Below are 27,063 nucleotides of genomic sequence, written 5' to 3'. Positions count from 1 at the left end.
TTTGTCTTAGGGTTGATGACATCAAGTGTTGTTTCTCCTTTAGGTACCATTTTGCTTTTGTTCCACATCACTAGTCTCGTTTTCGTTGGAACCACTTGGTCACGTCTGACGTGTTGTTGACAGATAGTGTTCACATCTGCGGCGGTATCAATTTTGAAACGAACTTTGTTGTCATTGATATTCAACACGCATGTCGACTGTTTGGTGTTGCCTGAATTTCCCATTGCCAACAGCCATTTGTCGTCATACTGTTCATCAGAGTCGTCATCTACTTGTACTGCATTGATTTTAGACCTACATTTTGCTTTAAAATGGTTCTTTAACTTGCACCTGGAACAAGATTTTCCCCAAGCTGGACATTTCTTTTTGTCATCAAAGTCATGTTTGAGTCCGCAGTATCTGCACTCATTTGCTGTTCTTTTGTTCTTAAAATTCCCTGTTCCTTGGGCGGCCCCTATTCTATCTATTCTCTGTTGGGAGGATCTTGCCTTTGTCGGTTGCATTTCCTCTATCTGGGAAGCTGTTTGCTCATGGGCCTGGCAGGTTTCAATGGTCTTTTTCAGAGACAATTCTGTATCTTTGAGCAGCTTTTCTTTAAGGTGTTTCGGTGCACAAAATACAATCTTATCTCGGATCATCTTGTCCTTCTCCTCGAAATTGCATTGCTCAGCCTGAGCCTTTAATTCCGTGACGAATTTATCGAAAGGGTGATCGTATGGAATATTCCAAAATCTATATCTTTGGAGTACTTCATTGTTTCTCGGTAGACAGTACTTCTCTAGTTTATTCAGTACAGTATCTGGACTATCCCTATCTTCTCCTTCTAGGAAGTCCATTTGATCAAATACTTCGATCGCATCCGAACCTGAGCAATGGAGTATTATAGCAGCTTGTGCCTTTGTTGACTTTGTCGATGCACCTGATGCTTCGAGGTAGATCTCCATCTGCCTTCTCCATTTTTTGAATTGTTCGGCTATATTACCGTCATTCAATCTGAGTATATTCGGTAGTCTGAAATTAGCTTCTGCCATAGTAGTTCAGGTCTAAGGGATGCAATCGAGTAAAACTTCCACGATATCTCCCTTGCTCTACCAGCCGTCTGCGTCGAACGCGTGATCGTGACAAATTGTGCCACAATCCGACTAGATAGCAATTATCATGTACATACTTGGATTTAGGTCATGTTTTCCGCTGCCACCATGTTAACTTCGTTAATAAATCACTGAGATTGAAGACAGTTGATTAACAAATGAAGTGTTTTATTTCTAGACATCTCGTGCCATAGCTTCAGAACAGATAAAAGACAACCGAACACTTGGGTTGTAGTTTAAGCAGTCTAAATAACAATTCGTAATAGTGGAATTAACTATTCACATTGTCAACACTCATTAATATGCGTAGAGTCGTAAAAGAATGGTGTGAACCGCTGTCGTTCCAGGGATGGTAAATTTAATTTGACACATGTCATAAATAATCAGCGTGGCTTAGATAGACAGATAGATAGATAGATTGATCCAAGTAAACAAGTCCCTCTCTCTCTCCTTTGTCTATTTGTCGATGTATGTTTGATTTCTATTGCTACCATTGTTATTAATATAAACCCGATCAATGGAGCCAAGTCTAAAATGTACAAGTAAAAGTGTAGTTTAATATGTCTAATTTGGTTTATCATCATAAACCTGACAGGTAGCTAAGAGGGAAGGTTGAGAGTTCCATCCTCTGATAAACTTCTTTTTCTTTTGCTGTGGTTCCTTATGAACTAGCGCTGATTCCACACAGTGTAGTAAACATGTGTTCTGATAAGACTTTATTGGTTAAGACTACGAGATGACGATGGTTGGGTATCAAGCATCAGTATCAACTGCCAGTTATTGTTAAAATGATGTCGCTAAACTGGGGTTTCACAAAAATTTAGGATTTTTATTACTTATAGCATTATCGAAAAAAATAGGGTCTAGAGGTCAATTTCGCTATCAAGGGGTTGTTGTTATCCAGAGGTTGCATTGTATATATATTAATCACTTTTAATATATTTAAGGTTAATTAAAAGGCACGCCTCCATTTCGAAGTCCATTTGCAATTGTACATTGTGGACAAGGTCATTTAAATTCTGGAAAAAAACAAACAAATTGAAACAAAAATCCAGTGCCTCTATCAGGATTCAATATGTGATTCAATGATCCAACAATAGATGACTTATCCTTTGTTATTAGCTCGTCCCAACCCTCCATTGATAATTAAAATTTGTTGATCTAGTCATATCCATAAACATGTATGGCATATATATATATATATATATATATATATATATATATATATATATATATATATATATATATATATATATATATATATATATATAATCAATAACATAAATCAATCAATCAATCAATCAAATAAAATTATAAACCCGATCAATGGAGCCAAGTCTAAAATGTGTGACAAGTTAATTAGTGTTAATATCTAACTATCAAAAGTTTAAATATAATATCAATAACCATAAAATTTGACAAAGTACTTTAGTCGACTGCCTCGTTAACCGATTGATTAAGAAAAGGCGGAGCAAATTACTAGAAAAACGCTTTTGCGAGTTAATTATTATTTAATTCTCATCTGAATAAATTTCAAGGAATTTACCCAATGGAAACCGTACGGTGCTCTTATTGGCTAACCAACCAGCGGCCTCGATGAGAAAACTATCCGCCATTTTGATGTTGGCTGGGAATCGCGTTACTATAGTAAACAAGCGCTGATCGGCCGTTCATGAAAACAAGTTGCTGCTCGCTCGTTTAACTCAAAATTATTCAAAACGATCTCTCTAAAATGATATAAATGTGACTTCTTAAGGTTTTCTTCACGGTCAAAACCACACAACATTCTATTAATGATTACGTCCGAGGCAAAAAGGAATATTGACAGGTCGACCGAGAGTTGAACTCGTGAGACGACAAACATCAATGCGAAGTGTAGCGAGAGTCAAGCAATTGTTTGTCTTGTCCTATTCTATATAGAGAAAAGGATAAATAGTATAGCCTCGTGTGTGAGTGGTTGCGTGTCATAGTCTTGTTTTTAAATTGTTTCTGTTGTTTATGTGTGTAGTGATGACTCTCTCACACTCAATTTCAATGCCGAAAGAGGAATTCCCGCACACAAGAAAGGGGAATTGGGGTGGTATTTGGCATACATATTGGATAGTATCTAGTTCTAAATAGATAACTGATTAGAATTATATTATGATATATAAACACAATGCCAAATACAATTCCGAAGTTTCCTTATTTCAAATGAAGTAAAGCTCCAAAACCTAATGGTAGTGATTGTAGTACTGAGTGTTAGTGAGGTGATGTGGTGTTGGTGGTGGTTGTAGTTGTAGTAGTAATAGTGATGATGATGTGGTGGTGGTGATGATTGTAGTTGTAGTAGTAGTGGTAGTGATGATGATGTGGTGGTGGTTGTAGTAAGAGTGGTAATGATATGGTGGTGGTGGTGGTTGTAGTAGTAGTGGTCGTGATGATGATGTGGTGGTGGTGTTTGTAGTAGTAGTGGTAATGATGCGGCTATGTGGTCTAGTAGTATGACACTCGCTTCCGGATCGGAAGGTCCTGGTTCGAGCCTCGCGCTCGGCGCATAGTTGAGTCCTTGGAAAAGGCTCTTTACTCACATTCTCTCACCGTACTCAGGTGTAAAATGAGTACCTGGCCGTTAACAGAGTTGTCTTTGTCCGAAAAATTGTAATATCGCCTAACAGGCGTCATGTCCCGTCCTACATGTTAAATGTTGACCAGGGACCCCTTGTAAAGCGCTTTGAGCACATTTAGTAGATATTGCACTATATAAAGCTCAATCTAAAAAAAAATATTTCAATGATGATGATATGGTGGTGGTGGTTGCAGTAGTAGTAGTGGTAGTGATGATAATGTGGTGGTGGTTGTAGTTGTAGAAGTAGTGATAGTGATGATGATGTGGTGGTGGTTGTAGTAGTAGTGGTAGTGATGATGATGTGGTTGTGGTGGTTGTAGTAGTAGTTGTAATGGTGATGATATGGTGGTAGTGGTGGTTGTAGTAGTAGTGGTAATGGTAATGATATGGTGGTGGTTGTAGTAGTAGTGGTCATGATGACGATGTGGTTGTGGTGGTTGTAGTAGTAGTGGTAGTGATGCTATTGTGGTGGTGGTTGTAGTAGTTGAGGTAGTGATGTGGTGGTGGTTGTAGTAGTAGTGGTGGTGGTGGTTGTGGTAGTAGTGGTAATGATGATGATATGGTGGTGGTGGTTGCAGTAGTAGTGGTAGTGATGACGATGTGGTTGTGGTGATTGTAGTAGTGGTAGTGATGATGATGTGCTGGTGGTGGTGTAGTAGTAGTGGTAGTGATAATGATGTGGGGCTGGTGGTTGTAGTAGTAGTGTTAGTGATGATATTGTGGTGGTGGTTGTAGTAGTAGATGATGTGAGGGTTGGAAAACACATTACAGGTTATTATAATACATGATTACACACATTCTCTAACTTCATTTTTTGACAGCTTCGTTGTGCCATAAATATACGCAACAGTTCTGAAACATTTTATTGTGGATTTTGATATGTTTTTCTTGTGTCGTTATGTTGACACAGATACCGAATGAATGGTAATTACTACATTCTCAGCCAACAACAAAATGGCGCTGAATGCTTTCATTGGTGGACACTTTTTAGGCTTCGTACGTATTCTCATTCGTTTAATTCTATGATAAATTTACAAATGTGCGACTTGGTTAATAAATGAAATAACGATCGCATTTTTTAACGGTTGAAACTATCTTACTAAAAGAAAGCAATTCGGCTAAAATCAACATTTTTTCACCTTCATTCTTCACCAAGCAAAAAGAAAAAGAACGGAGGTTGTAGGAAAACTCCTGTATCCTGTAATTATAATTCCTTTGGTAGTTTAGATTGATTGACAGCAAAAGAGACGAGGTTGCCTTGTTGGTACGGACTCGGCTTCGAGTGAGTCGTCACAGATAGATATCTAACGTCTATTGTCTATTAATAAATTAATAACAACGGCAACGCCATTCTGAGCCATTCTTTTGCTTTTTAAAATTTTTACTTTTTATATTTATATACGACATTCATGTGGATGTCGTGGCGGAATTGGTAAGTCGTCTGTCTTAGAAGGCTTGTCAAAGTCGACGCTGTGTGTTCGAATCCTGGCTCCGCCACCTTTTTGTTTGTTTTGGTCTTCTTTCTACCCACTGGATACAATCCGGACAGAAACACCTCAAGTTTGGGGAGAAGATTTTATATTCATGGGAGGTGTATAAAAACACTACGATAATAAAAAGACTGGCCTTTTCTTATTGCCAGACACTCTCTGCTTATAATAAAAAGCCTGGCAATAATCATTCATCGTTATTGACATACATGTCTGGCAATTACGACAGCCTAATGATGATGATGGTGATGATAAAAGTATTAATGATGGTTATGGTGATGACGATGATGATGATCATAATAATAAAATAATAATGATGATAATAATGATAATAATAATAATTTAAAAAAAAAAAAATAATAATAATAATAATAATTAATAATAATAATAATGATAATAATAGTAATAATTATAATAATTATATAATAATAATAATAATAATAATAATAATAATAATGATAATAATATCGTAATAATACTAATATTAATAATAATAATAACAATAAATAATAAGTTTGATAATAATAATGAGATAATAATCAAAATAATAATAATAATCAAAAAATAATAAATATATATAAACAAATGTAATTTATATATCACCAATATCCACCTAACGTGTTCAATGGAGCTTTACTCGACAAAGGTTGATATGAGAATTTTAAGAAAATTAAAGATCATATTTTGACATATTAAGGGAAAGTTAATCTAAAATATTCTGTCTTCAGACGAGACTTGAAGCACTCAATAGTATGAGCGCTTCCGGTGAAGACTGAGAGAGAATTCCAAATTGAAGGTGCTGCAAAGTAATATGCATATTCCGAGAATTTTTTGGGGGGACATTTTTCCTTCTAAAGTGGTCTGTTGTGAGGAGTGGAGAGCTGGGCGTGGCCTGTACTCCAATATCAATGACATTAGGAATTGTGGTGGTAAGCCATAATGAATACATTTGAGAATTATACAGGCCATCTTGAACCCAGCTCTCCACTCGACAGGAAACCAATGTAGCTGTTTTAATAATAATAATAATAATAATAATAATAATAATAATAATAATAATAACTTTTTACAGCATCATTCAATTTCTCATCAGGTGATTATGTTAGGGAAGCAGCTGTGGAGTCTTTGCAAAACCAGACCATATCTTCATCAAACCCATGTCTTCAAGACTTTAAAGAATGCATGGCCTGGTATGTCCATTTTTGAAATAAATATATTATTTTTGCAATAAATTTTAATTTCTTTTTACACGCCTGATTAATATCATGGATGAAAAGGAAGGGAGGCCTAAGTCCAGATATCTTTTACTTTTATTTGAGACTGGTTAATTAGAAAGAATCAAACGATAAGTATTATCATATGTTATCCAAAAAAAATAAAACATCAGCTTGCCTTCTGATTACTGGTCAGACGTTCCACCATTAGGCTACATCATAGAGGTTACATCAACAGCTGGGACCATTAAATTATTTGGGTAGTCTCTGTGGTGTAACAGGAGCATGTCTGACCAGTAATTAGGAGGTCTGAAGTCGATGTAGGCTGATGTTTTTGGGATGCTTCCCTATCTATTTTTCTCTCTGCTTGTGGTACTGTTTCACAAACTCTTTTTCAAAATTTTAACTTATAAATGTACCTGCTCGTAATTTGCCATTTTGATAGATCATCACTATACCTTCTGAACCCACCTATCCCATTCTGCTTGTGGCGGTACTGTTTCACAAACCCTTTTTCAAAATTTTAACTTATAGATGTACTTGCTCATAATTTGTCATTTTAATAGATCATCAGTATACATTCTGAACTCACCTATCTCGTTTTTTATATTTATTAGATATGATTTTTTAAAAAATCCCATCAGTCTATTTGAAATTATTCATTGCTTTATTTTTATCTTTTCAAAACCTAGCCAAGACATATTCATCAAACGCAACAACTGGACCACTGGAAGGCATTCGAGTTCTTGACATTACAAGGTAAATGATATATTGATAAATATTTGATAACCGTCAGATTTTTAATGTATTGAACATATTTGATACGAGTATGATTGTGTATAATTTTCAAAGTAGCAAGGGTCAAATGAATGTGTATGTGTGTGTGTGTGTGTGTATGTGTGGCATGTCTCTGTGTATACACCCACTATACTATAAGTGTTGTATTTTATTTTGGCATCATTGTGAAATGTAAATGTTGCTGCTTGAAGCTCGAAGAAATAAATAACAATGTGAAAATGAATGTAAGCTTCAATTTCATAAACTACAACAGATAATATGGACGTTTCAGGTTTCCCTTTTATCGACAAAACAGGATGAATGAAACACTTCAATATTATCTCATTCGTCTGTAGTATTTCATTCATCCTGTTTTGTTGACAAAGGGGAAACCCGAAACATCCACACTATCTGTTTTCATTTCTTGAATTAAAGCTTATATTCAATTTCACATTGTAACCCAAATTGAATTCCCATTTCCCTGGACAGAACAGTTCTATTTGTTTTTGATCTTATTGGTTTTTGCTCTCATTTCTTCTCAGAGTGCTGGCTGGCCCTTATTGTACAATGATTCTCGGTGACATGGGGGCAGAAGTCATTAAAGTAGAGCGACCAGGTAATGTTTAATTTACAAACTTTTTTTTTTTCTCGTTCACTTTTAACCGGGAACCCTTTATTCGCATAATACTATTGAGATTGACTTTAATTAATCATTTTTGTCAAATCACATTTCCTGCTCTGTTTGTCTTGATAATTAAGTTATAAAATCATCTGATACATCACTTCCATGAAGGTCAAGGGTTTCAAATCAGAGTATTGATTTTTTCTATGAAGAACCAAAATATCTCATATAATCTATTGCAGGCGGAATTGAAAATGAAATGACTTCTTTTACATTTACTTTTGTTCCGCAATAAAAAATGTCAAAAAGTTGAATTGAAACACTCTAACATGAATTGATCCCCAGTATTTAAGTTGTAAAACAGTTACTAGCCTCAGTTATCCTCAAATTGCCATAAGGTCTTTCTCATAATTAATCAAGTCATAACGACTGTCTTTGTTTCCAGGTCATGGGGATGACACCAGGACTTGGGGACCTCCATTTGTTGGGAGTGAAAGTTGTTATTTTTTGTGTGTGAATAGAAATAAAAAGGTATACGTCAAATTATTATGCAATTTATCGTAATTTTAAAAAAATGATTCTGTTATAGTGTGGCTATGTAATCTAGTGATATGATACTTGCCATCAGAGGTCCAAGGGTTAAGTCCCGCTCTGAGCGGTGCATTGGGGGTCCCGATAGCTCAGTTGGTAGAGCACTCGCTTCACACATAAAGGGACAGAGATCGACCCCGGGTGCAGTTGATATTTTTTCGGACCCCCCTGTTCACCCAGCTTTGTGATAGATTGGCGTCCTATCCAAAGGAATACAAGTAATTGCTATTGTCCATTTCATGCTACAGAAACCAGGATAAACTCCGGCTCCATGGGCTGAATGACTCTGAAGGACTACAGAGCGGTGCATGATTAAGTCCTTTGAAATTCCTCTTTACTCACATTTTCTCATTGTTCTCAGGTGTAAAATGAGTACCAGGCCATTACCAGTATTGTCTTTGTAATAGATTATCACCCTATAGGCCTCATGTCTTGTCCTACATGTAAAGTGTTGTGTGGCTAAGGATCCCTTAAAAAGCAAAAAGCGCTTTGAGCATGTTTTGAGGAAATTGTGCTATATAAATGCTCGAGGGTTTTCTTTGTTTTATTTTGGTTTGGGGGGGGGGGGGGGGGGGGGGGGGGGGGGGGGGGATTCTGTTTCTGAAAGCTTGTTTTTACTTTTCAATACATGTTTTTTTTCATTGTGTTCTGGTGCAATGTAATAAATTTGTTTACTTTTTTTTGTTTTAACACAGCAGAACACACAATAATCTTAGCACCATTGCTGCAGCCACAAAGTTTAACTATATTTGAGTGATTTTTTTGTTGTTGAAAATATGATTTATTGAAATTTGTCACTTGGAGATGATTGAATGTCAGTATAATTTAAGCTTTTTACGTGATTTTGTTTTCCACTGTCTTTAATATTGTAGAAGGATGGTAATCATTCGACAAAGGATGTTTAAAGAAAAATTCCAGTATTGACTCTTTTTATCTTTCAAGAGTTTTCGTTATTTTTGTTTGTTTTTGTTTTTCCTTTTTACAGAGTATTGCTGTTGATTTGAAAAAGCCAGAAGGAATCAAAATTATTAAAGAGGTAAACAGACTCAAATGATGAATTATGAAATACTGTGGATTCTGTTTAAAGTCAACACTCCATTGATAAGGGATAAAGTCAACGAATTTTTCTGGTCTGACGGTGTTGACTTTATCAAAGTTTCACTGTCTGTCGGATTACTTATCAAAAATTTGTAGTTAATCTTACATAATTTAATCATTCAGATTTCTAACAGTGGATGGATTTTAGATAATTAGTTTCTTAATGAATCAGTTGACATCATAGTTTACCTTAAATTTAAAAAAGTTAACCAAACATATAATAAATTGTAAAAGTAAAGTTCTTAGCTACTTTGATTGAGTTGATATGAAACAATAGTGAATAATTGACCTTTGTGATCATGTTCAAACTTTAAGGAGTAATTGTTAAATTGCTCTTTTATTCTGGGAATACAATGGAACACCCTCATAACGAGCAGACTTGTAACGAATTGAGGGAAATAATAAATACATGACTGTCTCAATTTTTGTTATTCTTCTCATTATTTCAAGAAAATTTTAAAATATATAAGAAACAAGCGATAGCAAACTGACAGTTATAATAACTCGTGGGTATACTCACTAATGTATCTACCTTTTTTATTTACACTGATGTGACCAACCAGCCTGACTCATCCAATAGAGTAGAGACTATCCAGCGACCTACATTAGACATATATTTTTACCAGACATGCCTATGGTTTAAGCAGTATGATTCATGAGGTGAGAGTCCTACTAGGGGGGGCTACAAAAGTTGATTCTTTGGACAGAAAAATATGTTTTCCCGGGAGGTCGACTGAAGTAAAGAACTACTGATAACTGATAAAAAGAACATTTGCTACAACAAACTTTTTTTCCTGTCTAGACTTTTTTGTTTGATTTATCTCCGCTGTGGAAACTTTGTGATGAAAATTGACGATTGTTTTAACAATAATAAGGACCATTATTATTATTAGAGTAGGTGGTATTTAAGACTATTTATCTCTCTTAAGACCTGATTTTGCCTTCTTGAAAATATTAGTACTGTTTCATCTCTTTAACAAGATGTGATTTGCTCACTACAATCCCCATTTTATTGAGATAACCAAGTGGATTCACTGAAGTCCAGGGAGGTTTGGCTCCGTGCTCCAATTCAAAGACTTAATTCTCCATTTTATTGAAAGATCCAAATGGATGGTGTATTTCACTGTAGTCCAGGGAAGCCTGGTTTTTTTATTCCCTTAAAGACTCTTTTTTTCTGGGGACAAGATTATTAACCCACTTTATTCCGATAACTTGAGTAACTCCTGTCAACTTCAGGCATTTGTTTGATGGGTTATTGATAGTATAATATAAGATTAAGTGATTGTATCTTATGATGAATTGTGAAAAACGACAGAGATTTTAAATTTTATTATTATTTTTTGTTGTTGTTTTTTTTTTTTGTTTCGTTTTTTGTTTTTTTTTAATCGAATTGTCTTATTTCAAATCATTCTCCTAGTTGGCCAAAGTGAGTGATGTCCTAATAGAAAACTACCTCCCGGGAAAAATGGCTGAAATGGGATTAGGATATCCTGAGTTGAGTGCCGAGTTTCCTCATCTCATCTATTGCTCTATCACTGGTGTGTGGATTTAATATTATAGAATAAACTGTCAAAGATTTTGGGTCTTATATTAGTGTTTTGCCTTATCGTTTAAAAAAGTCAACTTTGTTTATGTTGTTGTTTTTTATTTTGTGTCATCAATGGCTCAGCACTATGGTCTGTTCCACAACTCATGCTTCATATCTTCACAACTATCTGATGGATTTTATTGAAAATTGTCTCGAACATTGAATTGTTAGTGACATTAAGCCGATTTTTTTTTTCACTGGTTACAGTACCATACTTTGGGATTTTTCTCTACGGTTTATAAAAAACGAAGGGTCTGGGATGAGTGAACAAGTACATGGTTTATAATAACAGTATTATACACAGTGAATTATGTTTGAATTACGATCACTTAACTTCCCACAGACTTGATCAGGGGTTTACTTTTCACAAGATTCATATGCACTACTCACTAACATTGCCACCCTGAATTCAAAATGATACAGCAAATTGTACACTTTGTACATACTTGACATAAACAATTGTTACATTTTAATAGTTGAAAGCCAGAAGCGTAGCTGCCTGTTTAGATTTCTAAATTCATTAAAAAAAAACTGATAACAATATGGATTAAACATGCAAATTTGTCACAATGAGGAAAATTTTCAAGTATTTCTCCAGTGAGGCAAAGTGTGGAATTTCTTTTCCTGGCATGAGGTGAATAGCAATATTATTGATAGATAGCCCACAACCGGGAAGTCAGAGTGGAGAGGACAAATTAATAATTATGTCATTTTGATTATGCTCCTCTTGTATTTGAAAACTGCTGTTCCTTTGAAAGGTTATACTGTACAAAAATTACATGGAAACTAGTATTAATGAAGTTTAGATTTAGTGACATTTCACATTATCACATTCAACCCCCCCCCCCCCCCCCCCCCCCCCCCCCCCCCAGTGAACAGAATTCAAGAATGGCAAAGCTCGCCAAGGGATCAATGGGTTTTATGAGTTGTCTCGCTCAACAGTTTGTCGGGGATTATGTCTTTGTTAAAGGCATTTCTCCTTGTACTATCGAAGACGGGTGTAAAAATTTGGAGGAGCCCCTGTTTTTTTTTGTTTTTTTTTTACATCAATGTGTTTGTCTAAAAAATCTATAAGCACCTCACTGGCTACTTGTGTCGTCCAATGTATTACATGTCCGTTGTCCACCAGGGAAGAGATAAACTATAAATGCTATGAGCTTTTTTCAACACTGTTAAGTACTATTTAAATAATATCTATTGTTATACTATTTCAAGCAACCCCAAAATTATTTTTATGGTAATAAAACAATGCAGCTATGTGGTCTTGTGGTTTGACACTCGCTTTTGGATCGGAGCCTCATTCAGTGCATAGTTGAGTCCTTGGAAAAGGTTCTTTACTCACATTCTCTCACCATACTCAGGTGTAAAATGAGTACCTGGCCATCAACAGCATTGTCTGTCTGAAAAAAAAATGTAATATCGCCTAACAGGCATCACGTCTCATCCTACATGTTAAGTGTTGCTGTTGGCCATCGACCCCGTGTAAAGTGCTTTGAGCATGTTTAGTGGATATTGCTCACAAAAAATTAAGCTCAATAAAAATGACATTTTCATTAATCGCTTAATCCACTTGACATCAGTAAATGACATACAAAATGTTTTTAAAAGTCAAGAACAGTCATTTAGGTCATAGATTATGTCATTTTCGGAAGATGTTTTACTTTTAATCAATAAAGATAACACAAGTATAAAACTAAATAAGGTTAAATCAATTCACAGGATATGGTCAAACAGGAAAGGATGCAACTCGACCTGGCTATGACGTCATCATATCAGGCACAGGGGGTCTCATGCATATCACAGGCAACAAGGTAACTATATTTATGGACAAGTAGAAAAACAATAAGAGATCTTCACCATTTGAGACAGGAGTTTATTTTACCCTCATGTGCGTTTAATGTTTTCCTCTCGAAATGAGGTTGGTATAGATAGAATGAAGTTGAGGTCATTCAGGTCTTTGTTATTGTTTTATTGCCATCCATTTGTATGAGTAGTTCTCACTAAACGGTATTTATCATTCTATAAACGCTCAAGGTTACACATAGTTTTGTGTGCTGGTCCGTTATATTTCCGGATGGCAATGTTGTGAGCTTCTTAGCCAAGCACACTTCATTTATATTGACAAATACAGGAAGACTCGCCATTTGTCACACCATAGTATGAACCATAAAAGCTATGGTTTGTGAGTAATGTACTTGGTAGTAAAACCATGCGATTCAAAAGAATCATGGTATTGTAATTTTATGCTTGGTCAGTGATGTTTGAACATGAGAGTTGGAACATCAGCAAAGAAGTGAGGCAAAACATTGAGTTATTTGAAATGTAGTGCATGCAAAGAATTCCATACACTGCACATAAAACAAACGAAGATGTCCTGAAACAAATGTATAAGGAAAGAATGTTGCTATGGATTATAGAAGAAAGACAGCTGAGTTTCTTTGGACACGTTGCGCGGAAGAGAAAGTATGATATTTTGGCAGCAAAATCCAAGGTAAATATTCTAGGGGAAGACAATGAAGAAGATTTTTACTGGAAAGTCACCTGGTGAAGTGACAGAAACAGCGGGAGATAGAGATCTGTGGAGAGATATGACTCATGAAGCCTCCGAAGCCTGGGGTTGACATCAAACTTGAAGAAGAATATAAACCAAACACTTTTCTATTCTACACGTGTGGTTAAAAAAAGATGGATTGAATATGAAATAAATAGTTGTGAAATCACATGCATATTTTTTAAAATAATCTGAATGATAATTGCATTAAGTCTTTATTTGCATTGGTTTTGTTTGTTGCAACAAATTTCAAGTTTTCTGTATTTTCAAAGATCGTATAAACTTTTATTAACGCTCATATAATTTATTTGCCCAAGAAAAGTATCCATATGATAAATTTTTTTCTTTTTAAAAACATCTTTTGCTTGTGTCATCATCCAAACAGGATGGCGAACCTTGTAAAGTGGGCGTGGCAATGACAGATTTGTCCACTGGATTGTATGCAGTGGGAGCCATTTTGGCTTCTGTCATCTCACGGCAGAAAACTGGACGGGGTCAGCACATTGACTGCAATCTTCTCTCCACAAATGTATGTATGTAAATGTCTGTTTGGATAAATGCAAGTTATTATTAATACAATGGCTCAAATTTGTTTCGACACTACTGGCAATAGTCATGCGATGAAGAAGAAGTGGCATATCCAGTTATCAGTGATATAATGTTATTTATCGTAAGTGTTATAACAGTAACTGAGAAATTATACAAACAACCAATTCACAATTTTTTAAAAACTTCATATTCAAAATAGATTTTTAATAAATCTTATATTACCTTCATTCTAATTGGTCAAATTTTGTGAAATTCATCAACTATTTAACTATGAAGCGTTAACAATAAGTAACAATCCATTTTTTAAAAATGTTAATGTTTAATTTTTTTAAAAACTGTGAGCATTAAGGCATTTACATTTTATATAACATTTGATCTCTAATTTCATTTCCTGTTTCGTTGCTTCTTGTTTGTCTCCACTTCTTTTTTTTTCCTGTCCTTTTAAAAATCTTTAAAAATATAATGTGTTGTCCTAGTACTATCACTGCAACTAAACAATAACACAATAACAGTTTCACATATAACACCTTTAATCCCATATATATATTCTGAGGAAACGATTTTTTAAAAATGATCAATTATCTTTAGCATTTATATTTCTCATGATGTTTTGAACGTACTAAACGTGTGCTGTATACATTTTTTTTCGTTGGTAGCAATATTGAGTCTCTAATGGTTCCAGGATAAAAACTGAATTTTTAGGGATCTGTTCCTGTATGTGGATATATGCATTCATGTAGGATGCCATCAGCTTAAAGATAAAAGTATATTACTGCAATTAATGAAATGACACGTTTGTTGAACTCAACTGCTGAAGTGGACTGTTCTCAATAATACCTTCAGTTGTAGTTTGAAAATATAGGTAAACTGGTCTCTGCTGACACTGACATCGTCAGTGACTTTGTTTAATGTTTATTTATCTTTTGTTGATAGGTTGCATCTCTTGTAAATATTGCATCTAATTACCTGAATTGTGGTATTGAAGCTGAGAGATATGGGACAGCGCACGCCAGCATTGTACCGTATCAGGTAGGTTTACAATTTACAATGCTGATGATCCCTTTGTTTTTTATGAATATTTAACCTGCCACCTAAAATTGGTATTACGTTGGGGTTAGCTAGATGCTTATTGCTGAATACGTGGTCCACAAAATTGAGACAGGTTAAGTTTATATGATTTATTGAGGAGAATTATAGTTTCTTAAAGTGACAAAATTGAAAACTTATCATTTCTGGTCATCTTTACAATAAAATCCCATTCTGGCAGCAGGTTCATATATATTTTTTTTTAATTGAGGCGATGGGTCACATATTTTTACATTCTTTGCCACTTAGGCCAACAAGGAGTTTATGCATAGCTGTATCATTTCCTTCTTTTTTTCGTTTTTATGCTTTTGTAAAGTGTTTTCTAGACCTTCTTTAAACTGATTCTGTGCTACATCTTATAGATCTTTCAATTTCAGCTCACATTTCGTAAGCAGTTCATAATAAAATCAACAACATTCATTTGTTTACATGACAGAGACATTTGATAGTCTCTTGTCTAACTACCAGATGGAAGTTTGATTTGATATTTTATTCTTCACAAAGAAGTATATATTTTGCTCACTTCTCAAGGCCACTTTCGTGGCAATCCTATTACATTAAAGAATATCTGGCTAAGTAAGGCATAGCCACTCTTTGTTTACAAAATTTAGAGGACAGTCTGGCCCCGTGGTGTTCCTAAATATTGCTTCTCCAAAAAAGGGCTTCATGCTCGCTATCATTAATTGGAGTTCCATCAGAGCCAACTGACAACATTTCTATAAGTTTTCAGTTTAAATAAATTAACGATAGGTAAGTTTTAAAAAGCAATTGGTTTGAATTCAAATGTAGAGATAAAGATATGCTTATTTTGTTTAACCTCATATTAGACATGTTGAAGATTGTGACTCAGTGGGGAAGGGGTAGAGGTATCAGTTGTGACGGAGAAATTGTCTGTGATTATCTTTCTTAGATCAAAATTGTCTACATCTTATTTTCCACCTGCATAATTTGATTATACTTGAATTGAAGTTGGGAGTTTTCCACAGTAATAAAATATGTATTTTTGCCTTTTAAAAGATCAAATACTTACTGCATTAGGTTCACTTTTGAATTAATTTCTATTTTTATGAAATTTCATTGGATAACCATCTGACTTCCTGTTTACCTCTATGTAAGCTACAGTGCAACCCCGATGTAACGACATCCGTTATAGCGACATTCCCTGTATAACGACATGGTACTCAGGTCCCATTTTATTTTACTATATATCATTAGTAATAAAAACCCCTCTATAGCGACGTACATTTCAGCAAAACCCCTGTATAACGACATTTCTGATCCGACAAACCTTGAAGGTGTTTGTCTACCATGAAATTGTTCGTCACTATTACAAGTGGTATCTTCCATTCTATGTATGTTGTCTACTCGTAATAAGCCCAGAGCTAGTTCTTATTGAAGCCAATGAAAACGCTTCTTTTTCAGCCAATCAATAGTCACATTTGTACAACACCGCAGCCAATCAGAAGGCTCGCCTTTCACCAATCAGAAGGCTCGCCTTTCACCCAATGAATGCCTGTGACAGGTCAACACTGGACTGTTTATAAATCCTTTGTGCACTCTCCATTCATTGCCCGGTCCCAAGCCCGGATAAACTACAGAGGGAAAATGGGTGTATACATTCACTACACAAGACCCAAAACGCCTCCTGATATACACACATAGGAAACCTCTCTGTAACGACATCCCTCTATAACGACACGTTTTCCCGGTCCCGACGATGTCGTTATATCGAGGTTGCACTGTATGTGAAATCTTTTTTAGATTTTAGATATTAGCGGAGGAGGTATTAAGATTTTTGAGAAAGATCCGTGGAATTTACTCTTTGACAACACTTTGAAAATACCATGATAACCCAGGGGTCGACAGCAATGCCGTGCTGCAAAGGTAGCAATAGAGGATACGTTTCTAGCTCAAGAAAATACTGACAGTGGGACTCAAAGCTGCCCCTGCTCCCTCTTGGTGGAAGTGCAACGTTTTATATTCTCTTGCCCCTTATTGCCTTTATTTTTACATATTTCAGGCATTTAAAACAAAAGATGGCTACATCCTTGTTGGAGCTGGGAATGACACTCAATACCGCATCTTAACTAAGGTAAATATCAGATTTTATCAGTGAGGAGGGTATTTGAACTGATCAATCAACACTGTCTTTAAGAAATAAGCATTTCCATAGAAAATGTTGAATTAAAGTGTCATATGTTAAATTTCATTCAGGTATAGATGGAATGAAGTTGATGTCACTCGGGTCTATGAGCCACATACACTGCAACCTAGATAGAGGTTATAAATCAGTCCTGATGACTTTGTTGTATCCAGGCCTGCAATGGAATAAAATTCAATTGTCTAAATTGTGTCAGATAGATCAAAGGATTTTTAACCCCACAGGTAATTAAGTTTGTAAAGTTAACTGTATTCCACTTTGAGCTACAGCAGATCTTATCTCATATAGGTATGCACACCCACAAATACACCCTTACCTCACACATACAAACAATCCAGTTTTTCCTACAATAGTCACACTTAGAAGTGAGAATTAGCAGAAAATGTTCTTTGAATTTGGGGGAGAAAATCTGTGAATATAATTGAAAATGCAGCAGAATGGACATTAAGTCAACTTTTGCTTAATATCAACACCTCTTCATTGTCCTAAATTGTCTGTTCTTTATCAGAGTGTGTTCCATTGATAAAGGATAAAGCTAACCAATCTTTCTGGTCTGGCGATGCTGGCTTTATCGAGATTCCACTTTAAACCTCACATGTCTCATTTATAAAATATTCATTTTAAAAATGTTTTTTTATCACCAGCTCATCGGGGAAGAGAAAGAGAAAGAGCTTAATGATGAAAAGTATGCAACAAATGAGCTGAGGGTTGAGCATCGAGAAAGTCTCCTCAGCACATTATACGATATGTGAGTTGTTGCCATGATTGAGTGATTTCTTTCCAGTATTTAAGTTTATTTACATGCTGAGATTTTTAAAAAAATGATATTACACGTGAAAATAACCTAACTTAAAATGGAAAAACAACAAATATATTTAACATAAACTTTCTTTTAGTTAAAAAAACCCCCCCGGAATAAATTAAGTTTTTACTGCTGGATACAACCATTATTTTTTTAATGTAATTCAGCTCAATTGTATTAATACAGTGCAACACACATTCAAGGACCTTCATGAACTTCATGGGACAGCGAGAAAAGTTTGTCGAATACGTGAACACAGCTGTAAGACAAGAGACACAAACTGTGATGTAGCCTTCTGTACAAGAATATGAGCTGAATGTTAGCATATCCTGATCTCATAGATTCATGTCTTTTTGTTGGCAAAATATTTAATATCATTCACTCCTAAGTTATTTGCTTAGAATAACAAAACACACACCACCATGCCATACAACATGACACGCGGGATAGCATGGTAAGATGTGGGGGGAAACAGCAATAATGGAGGAGGGGGGGAGGCTTTTGTTTACACATGAAATTGAAAGATAAGCATGGCATTGTCAGGTGCCAAAATGCAATTCTTTCATTAGTGTGTCAGCATATTGTGATAAATACTCACAAATTGTGGTACTTAAGACGGCTATGCCTGGGACTGACCACACATTTATGTCACATTACATTTTAAAAAAATAATGAAAAGTGAGTTGTTAGTGGTGCACAAGGAAATGAATGATTCCACTCACAGTAATCAACTTTTTTGGTGAAAATTTTACTTAGACAATGAAAGACATAATTCGGGAATTCTGTCCTTGTTAGTTGAACCGGTGAATTTGTCAAATGCATGTTCGACAACTGCATTACACTGTATTAAGTTATCTTGTTATTACTCTTGTCACTGTTAAACGGCTACTCTGATAAATCCAAATTATGATATTATAGACTTTACAGAAGTCTTAATGGTTTCGATAAAAGGGAGGATGGGCTGTATCACTAATTTATTTCTTTCATTTTACCTTAAATTCTATTACTCTATTCTTAATTTCCAAGGATGAAAGTAAGAGTATAGGCGATATTAATTTTTTATTTTATATCTTTTTTTTTTTACAGATTTAGTAAAAAATCAACAGATGATTGGTCAAAAATATTAGACGGATCTGGAATACCATATGGACCCATTAACAACATGCAGCAAACTTTCTCTTATCCTCAGGTTGGGATTTTATTCCTTCCATTTCTCACTTTTCATTTCCTGAAGTTGTCTCTCTCATCAACTTCATGTTCATTATGATGTCCAGTTGCTTTGATTGACGAAATTGGCACATTGTTCTTGTGAAAAATTTTTTTTGTTGAAACTGAAGACGATTGTTTATTCATTCTTCAGAGGCTGATGCTTTAGATATGGTATAGCTTTGTTCTAATGTCCTATGCTTTACATTTTTCATAAACGTTTTCCTAACTTTTCCAGGATATATATAGGAATAATAAATCACCTCTGTTGTATTTTTGTTGTACTTTTCGCTGATATTTTGAAAATTACCAATTACCATACATGCAAATTTTAAACCATTTACTTCTTCCCTTTCAAGTTACAAAAATAAAAAGGGATGTGGATGATAAATAATGATTTGTTTTCTTCCATTTTTACATTTCTAAAAAAAATAATTAATGTCTAACATTAACATTCCTTGGGCAAATAAATGTTTTACTGCTCATCCGAAGAGAAGTAGGATTCTTTTTAAATAAATAAAATTCCTCTCATTCATCTCCATGGGAAAATTTAACAGTGGGGAATATTCTATTGGAAGAATGGAATAACCCAGGCATCAGCCTTTATTTAGTTGCCCAATATAAGGTATGCCGAGATGACTTGCTCAAAGTCATACAGTCATGGAATCGAACTCGATACCCTCAGAGTATGAAGTATGAAGTCTTTTTAAGTTTTGAGTGTTATGTATTTCTTTTGTTGATAAATAAGCACTACTGTTAATTATTTGACTTTTAATCTATACTTTTACGATTTTACACTGAAATCCAACAGGTTGTTCACAATGGTCTTATACAAGAGATGATGCATCCAAATGGCCACACGATTCGGGTGCCTGGGCCAGCAGTAAGATACAGTGATACAAAGACTGTGAAACCAACACCACCACCTCTCTTAGGGCAACACACAAGTCAGACACTTAAAGAAGTATTGGGCTATTCAGATGAACTTATTTCAGATTTAAATAAACGAAATATAATTGAGGAATTGGCTTCATAGGGACTTTTGTTATCACCCATAGTCAATTTTGTAAATTAAAAAAATGAATGTTAGAAATTAAATGGAAGAAAAAAAGTTATATGATTTTTGATACATATTTAATTTTGAGTTTACATCGAGGTTATCTTTCAAATTTAATGTCGACTTTCAAACAATGCTTTAGAACCAAGGTTAAAAATATATAAATAAAAATAAAATTTCCCTTCATTCATCCCATAGGGGAAATTTGTCTTTAGGCTCTACACCAAGGGAAGACTGAAATAACCTAGGCATCTGCTGCAGTGCAGCGCGCAAACTGAGCTAGGGCGAGGTGACTTGCTCAAGGCCACACTAGCACAGTGGGTATTCGAACTCGGTACCTTTCGGTTACCAACCAAAGACCATACCTATTAACAGCAGTAGTTTGGGATACCTAATAGGAGAAAAAAAAAGATCTCAGCATATACATGCAAGCAAACTCAATGTAAGGGAAAGAATCAAGTAAATTTGTTCTCGATATTAAGGTTACTGTTGTTTGCTATACACATTTTATAAATTCTTTATTTGGAAATATAAAAGAATGACACATCACAGATATTTAAGATTTACAATAATAGTCATCTCATGTTTTGCTGACTTTACAAATATACTGCCGGTGAATTGTATTTATCCTGTTCTTTTTGTCTTGTAAAGAACAACAATAACCAGACAATACTGAATAATCAGACATTATTTGCATATCAACTTTAAAATATTTTTATTTTTTTGAGGAATATTACATATGTGCAATGTCCAGAAATCTGAGCATATTCCATATAGGTGGATGTAATAGGGACCAAGGAAGATGATTTTAAAAAAATTTTGTCCCCTGAATGATGGACCGGTTTCTTTACAAAAATGAGATGGGTGCATTTTCAAGATTTTTCACTTTGATACAGTTTCTTTTTTGTATCAGTGTCGTGTTAACCAATTTAACCCATTGCCGCCCAAATCGCCCGTAATCGCCCGCTCAGAAAACATCTGCATATGTCCGGATCGCCCGATATCGCCCGCCAGGTACCCAGTGTCATTGAATCCATATATTAAAAATGTGTGTAGAACCACTTCTTTTTAATTGAAAAACGAAAGTAGAGAAAGAGTAAAAGCGAAACTAGCCGTTTCCCGATTGTTTTTATCTCAATTCGTTTGTCTGCTGCGATTTTTTTAAGTTCGTCGACCAAATCGGTTGTGGTAACGTCCTTTTTTTTTTTTTTTTTTGCTGGAATGGCGTTTGAATTACTCAATTCTCGGTCGTGATCAACGTTTTTTAATGGATAGTAATGATGATAGTACTCATTCAGACACTGAATCAGACATTGAGGTTGAGTTGGATGCGCATTTTGATGACATTGACAATGGGTTTCATGTGTTTTAATATTATTACATATTTTTCACTTTAACATTTTTTTTTCAAATCAAAATATGAATCAATAGTCAAAAACAATACATCAAATTAAAGGCCATTCATTCTTCTTTCCAAAACAGCTTTTATTTTGTTTCTAGCATGCCTCACATTCTTGCAATTAATTTTTTAATGAAGTGTACTATGACATTTGGAAGAGTTATCTCCCCTTGCATGGTCAGTGAGAGACATTTTTTCAGATTATGCCCGGGCAGCAATGGGTTAATACAAAAAAAAAATATAGGACATTTCTTCAACTCTCTATGATTTAGTCCTCTGGATTATATCAAATTTGACAAAGTTCTTTCAATGCCTCTGATTATTGTCACTGTGGATTTTTGAAAGGACATTTTTATATTTTAAAAAAATAAAAATAAAATTAAAGTGGAATCCCGATGAAGCCAACACTGCTGGACCAGAAAGATTAGTTGGCTTTAAGCAAGGTTGACTTTATCCATTATCAATGGAAAACAGAAATTTTGGGACCAACAAGAGTTACTGACTTTAAGCAAAAGTTGACTATAAGAGTGATGGCTTTATGCGGTTTTCACTGTAGATTTGAAGAAAAAAAAATTCATTCAACCGAAATTGACTTTTTGAAAATGCTGTTTCACAAGCCCAAATTTATTATATACTATATTATATCTTTTAGATTGTGCTTTGTCCGTGTGGAGCACTCTCATAAACCAACTATTTGTTTATTTTCTCTCCCAACTGATTGACTGACGTCTGCTAGTTTGATTAATTTAAATTCCAGTTATATGGAAGTAAGACTTTTTTCAGCACTGCAGTCAGTGAATCATTTTCATATGAACTGAATTAATATATCCATGATCAATTTTAATGTTGACAAGTGAGTTGTTTCTCCCGGTGCGATGAGTTAATTTTATAACCCACATTTAATTTATAAAAACCATACTGACAGTTTCTAGTTTATATATATATATATACAGTGGAACCTCCCGATTACGACACCTCCGAATAACGACAACCTCCTGATAACGACATTGACCCGTGGTCCCGATTTTTTTTCTATATAAGATCAGTAAAAATAACCTCCAAATAACGACGCACTTTTTGATAAAACCTCCGAATAACGACATCAGTTTGGCGATTTTCGGCAGTTTTCGTAGATATCTGATACTAAAATTACCGAGTATGAGTACTCAAAGTTTATAAAAACGATTCCTGCTTGAACCAATGAGAACGCAGCTTTTTTTTTTTTTTTGACGAATCTTGGCTGATATGCATTAATAAAAACCAAGGTATAAATGTAAGTGTAAGCAAGTAAACACAAAATCTTGGAAAATGTGATATTATGTGGTGATAGAAGTAGTAGTAGTAGTAGTAGTAGTAGTAGTAGTAGTAGTAGTAGTAGTGTAGTAGTGTTTTTGTGGGAGGAGGGGGAGGAATTTTGTTTGTTTTAAAGGGTTTTACAGCGCCTGTGACACATCTATGTCATATCAGCGCCAGTAAAAAGGAAGAAAATTGGATAGTAAAAAACATTCTAGATTTACAATTGAAATGACATAAGAAAAAGTAAGACAAAGGGGAATGGTTTAAATGGGGAACAGATGTAGATTCCAGGAGCACACTATCAGTGTATTCAGTTCAGATCACCTAAAAGTCTCATCCAGACACACGCACAAGAAACCTTTAAGAGGAATACACTACAATGTTTTGTTTGTTTTGTCAATGTTAATAAAAACTGGTCCCGCGGGCCTAACCACGCCCACTTTGTCCGCCATCTTGGAAACCTCTAAATAACAACACCTCCGGATAACGACATAAAAACTCGGTCCCGTGGCATGTCGTTATCGGGAGGTTCCACTGTATATATATATATATATATATATATATATATATATATATATATATATATATAATTAAAGCAATCCTTGTGATAACTATTGCCTTATTAATTTATTGCTTGTTCAGATCTGTAAGCTATTCAAAGAAATTCTAAGTAGGTACGGAAAACCCAAATTTAGATTATATAATTGTTGTCTTTAAGTTGCATTCAACAGGTAGAACTTTTTTTCCTGATTAAAATGGTATAAAAATTATTAAAATTGGTTAAAAATTAAAAAAGATATGTTATTTCGAAATTTGTAGAAAATCGCCAAAATTTGTCCTTCTTTGAAAGCAACCTTTTGTCCGTTTTCAAAATGCCGTATTTTCATAAATATTCAAACCAGACCTCTGTAACTTTCTAACAATACACATCTTTTTATAAACAATATGTGTATTTTTTTTCTGAGCTCAACTCTAAGTAAAATAGAAATAATTTGCCCCTAAAGTAGCTGACAAAGCCAAAATTGTCAATTTCAACGTAAAGTTACGAAATATCAGCGATTGTGCCCCTTGCCTGAGCCGGCATATGAGTGAAGTGAATACGGCAAATGTTGTAGTTGTAGTTTCGTTTTCAGTTGGCTGGTGAACGCAAAGCTATTAATCTTGCTTTCGTATACATCATTTTAAAGCTGAGATTTTAAACTTTCTTTTGATACCAGAATCGTCCAAATTTTCAAATTTTTCTCAATTTTTTTATCAATTTAAAGTTTTTAACTTGAAACTTCAACCTTTGAAAAAATGCGAATCTGGTATCGAATGAAAGCTTGTTCAATTTTCTTTCGGATGCAGCCATTGACGTTACTATTAATAGCGCTGACGCGACCAGCCGAGCGGAGAGAAAAGACAACCGTCAGTTACGGTGATCGAGTAGCGGAGCGCCGGTTCCAAAATCGAAGTTTACTCCTCTTCTTCAACTCAAAGCCATGAAATAACGGCAAATCATATGAAAAAAGCATGAACGTTTTTTTAAAGATGAAGATTTGAGATTTAATTTGATACCAAAAACGTTTTATTTGACGGACTGAAAATGAGAAAAAGAGAGAGACGATTTGAGTTAAAATTCTCGGTTTGCCAATAAAGCCATGACTCGATAAGAGGGTTTGCCATACCTATTCTAAGAGACACTAATTCTGTCCCCGTGGAATTATGCCATTTTTTTTGCGAAATTATGCTAATATTATGCCAAAAAAAAAAGGTAGATTATGCCATAAAATCGACATTTATGCATGTTCTTGCGTGCTTTTGTAACCCCCAAAACCTAATTTTCACAATAAATATGAATTCTTATAGGTTTAAAAGCTACATTAAGTTGTTTCGTTTCATTAAAAACAACTAAAAAGCAGAAATATATACCAGACTACTTGACAATGTAGAAAGAAGTAGGTACACTATTTGAAAGAACATTGATTTTAAGCCCTTAGCATGCTACACCAACCTCGGTGGCAGAGAAGCGTGTTAAGAATGGGTTAATTTAAAAAATGTCACCTAAAATAGCTAACGTTTACATGGTCAAATGATTAGGGAAAAAACAAAACAAACAAAGATGCACATGAATGACAATGATAAATAAAAAGAAACGAAATTCCAACAACAATATTTTATTCTTTACTGTAGTAGTAATAATAACAATAGTTGTAATAGTAGTAGTGGTAGAGGTAATGGTAGGAGTAGTAGTGGTCGTAGCAGTGGTATTAGTCGTTGTAGACATTGTTGTAGTAGTAGTAGAAGTAGTAGTAATAGTAGTAGCATTAGTAGTAGTAATAGTAGTAGTAGTAGTAATAGCAGTAGTAGTGATAGTAGTAGTAGTAGTGGTGTAGTAGTAGTAATAGTAGTAGTAGTAGTTGTTGTAGTAATGAAGTAGTACAGTACATGTCGGCTTTAAGCACAGTCATCGGGAGAGGGCATAAGCGTACTTAATGCCGAACCGTGCTTGAGTGTGAAGTAGAGATTTCCATGTAGAGAATTTCCACAGTTTTTTCCCTTTGTCCTGTCAGAAAGTTGCACTGAAAAGTGTGCAAAGTTGCACCAGAAAATCAAGGAAGTTGCACCAAAAGTTGCAAAAAATGGCAAAAGTTGCACTAAATCAAAAACTGCAAAGGGGATAGATAAAAATGAATGTATTCGCATAACAGGACAACACCGGGCAACATGATGATCACACTGATGACAGAATTGACTACTACCATGCACAAAGACCACATTCAACACAGTTCATTATCATTTGTTCACTACAAGCATGAAATTTAAACTAATAAGGAAAAAATGATAATGATAATAACAATAATTAAAATTATCTATTATTATTATTATTATTATTATTTATTATCATCATCCTAATAATAATAATAATTATTATTATTACTATTATTATTATTATATTTATTATTGTCATAATAAAATGACTATTGTTATTATTATTACTATTATAGAAAATTGTGGAATGAAATGAAAGAAATAGCATTCCTCTGTTGAAATCTTTAGTATTTTTCTCTATAAAGCCCTGGGGGCCAATGGACCCCAAATCAGGAAATCATACTTTCTAGTATTTTTGGACCCCAAATCGGAAAATCTCAAATTCCAGATGAGCATGCTCAGTGTGAGTGTGAGTAAATTATGCACGTGAGAAGCATGAAATTTGGCATGGTCATGGACCTTATCATTTTAGGAAAAGTCACCAAATTTCAGGTCCCTGTGTCAAAAATTGACTGTTTTATTAATAAAAAACACCCCTCCTTTTTGGCCCCCAAGTATGTAAATAGGGTTAAGTTACCGGCACCGGTACACAATATTTTTACGAGATTTGGAGAAAAATAGCCTTTTTTTAGTGGACTTTCCGCAAAAGTTGCACCAATGTTGCAAAAAAGCATCAAAGTTGCACCACGGTTGCAAAAAGCGGCAAAAGTTGCAAAAAACGCGAACTCGCATCAAAGTTGCAATCGCAAATTTCTGACAGGACAGCTTTGTATGGAACTCGTGATCGCGCACAAGTCTACGGTGTCATCTATATTTTTGGGTTTTTTCTTTTTGGTTTGTTTGTTGTTTTTTTTGTTTTATTTATTTATTTATCATTGCAATAACAATAAGGAAAGAGTAATGAAGAAATCAAAAGGTATGGAAAAGGTAGTGAAAATAAAAACATGGAATAATTTGACATGGTGGAAAAGTTGGGTGTTGGGAAGGATCAGGGCTGTTTCATTTTGAGGGGAAATAATCAGTAAGAGTGCTTTGCTTTCGATTTGAAATAACACTCTACTGTACAGCTCTTGTAATTGCCTCAAATTTACTTTGAGATGCGAGGCCAGCAAACTCCATGAACAAA

At 34.6% G+C, this 27,063-nt stretch overlaps 1 protein-coding gene across 3 annotated transcripts; it reads left to right on the top strand.

Moving 5' to 3' along the window:
- Window positions 1–4,836: 4,836 nt before the first annotated feature.
- Window positions 4,837–22,129, top strand: LOC144965772 (succinyl-CoA:glutarate CoA-transferase-like). 3 transcript variants are annotated; one of them, XM_078901458.1, is made up of 14 exons: window positions 4,837–4,981; window positions 6,283–6,379; window positions 7,096–7,162; window positions 7,723–7,796; window positions 8,248–8,333; window positions 9,379–9,429; window positions 10,909–11,029; window positions 12,799–12,890; window positions 14,016–14,159; window positions 15,113–15,208; window positions 17,286–17,357; window positions 18,071–18,174; window positions 19,315–19,417; window positions 20,246–22,129. In XM_078901458.1, the coding sequence occupies exons 2-14, from the start codon at window positions 6,289–6,291 to the stop codon at window positions 20,468–20,470; spliced, it is 1,326 nt and encodes a 441-aa protein (XP_078757584.1). In that variant the 5' UTR covers window positions 4,837–4,981; window positions 6,283–6,288; the 3' UTR covers window positions 20,471–22,129. The 3 variants fall into 3 exon arrangements, with proteins under 3 accessions (XP_078757584.1, XP_078757586.1, XP_078757585.1); XM_078901459.1 differs by having other exon boundaries at window positions 4,858–4,899; XM_078901460.1 differs by lacking the exon at window positions 20,246–22,129 and having other exon boundaries at window positions 4,847–4,981; window positions 19,315–19,633.
- The last annotated feature ends 4,934 nt before the right edge of the window (window positions 22,130–27,063 follow it).

Source organism: Berghia stephanieae, chromosome 2 (assembly GCF_034508935.2).
Source record: "Berghia stephanieae isolate SIO BIC M18660-M18661 chromosome 2, UCSD_Bste_1.3, whole genome shotgun sequence".
NCBI classification, from domain to species: Eukaryota; Metazoa; Mollusca; class Gastropoda; order Nudibranchia; family Aeolidiidae; genus Berghia; species Berghia stephanieae.
The sequence above is the reverse complement of the archived record's forward strand: the minus strand, read 5'-3'. Positions and strand labels throughout refer to the sequence as shown.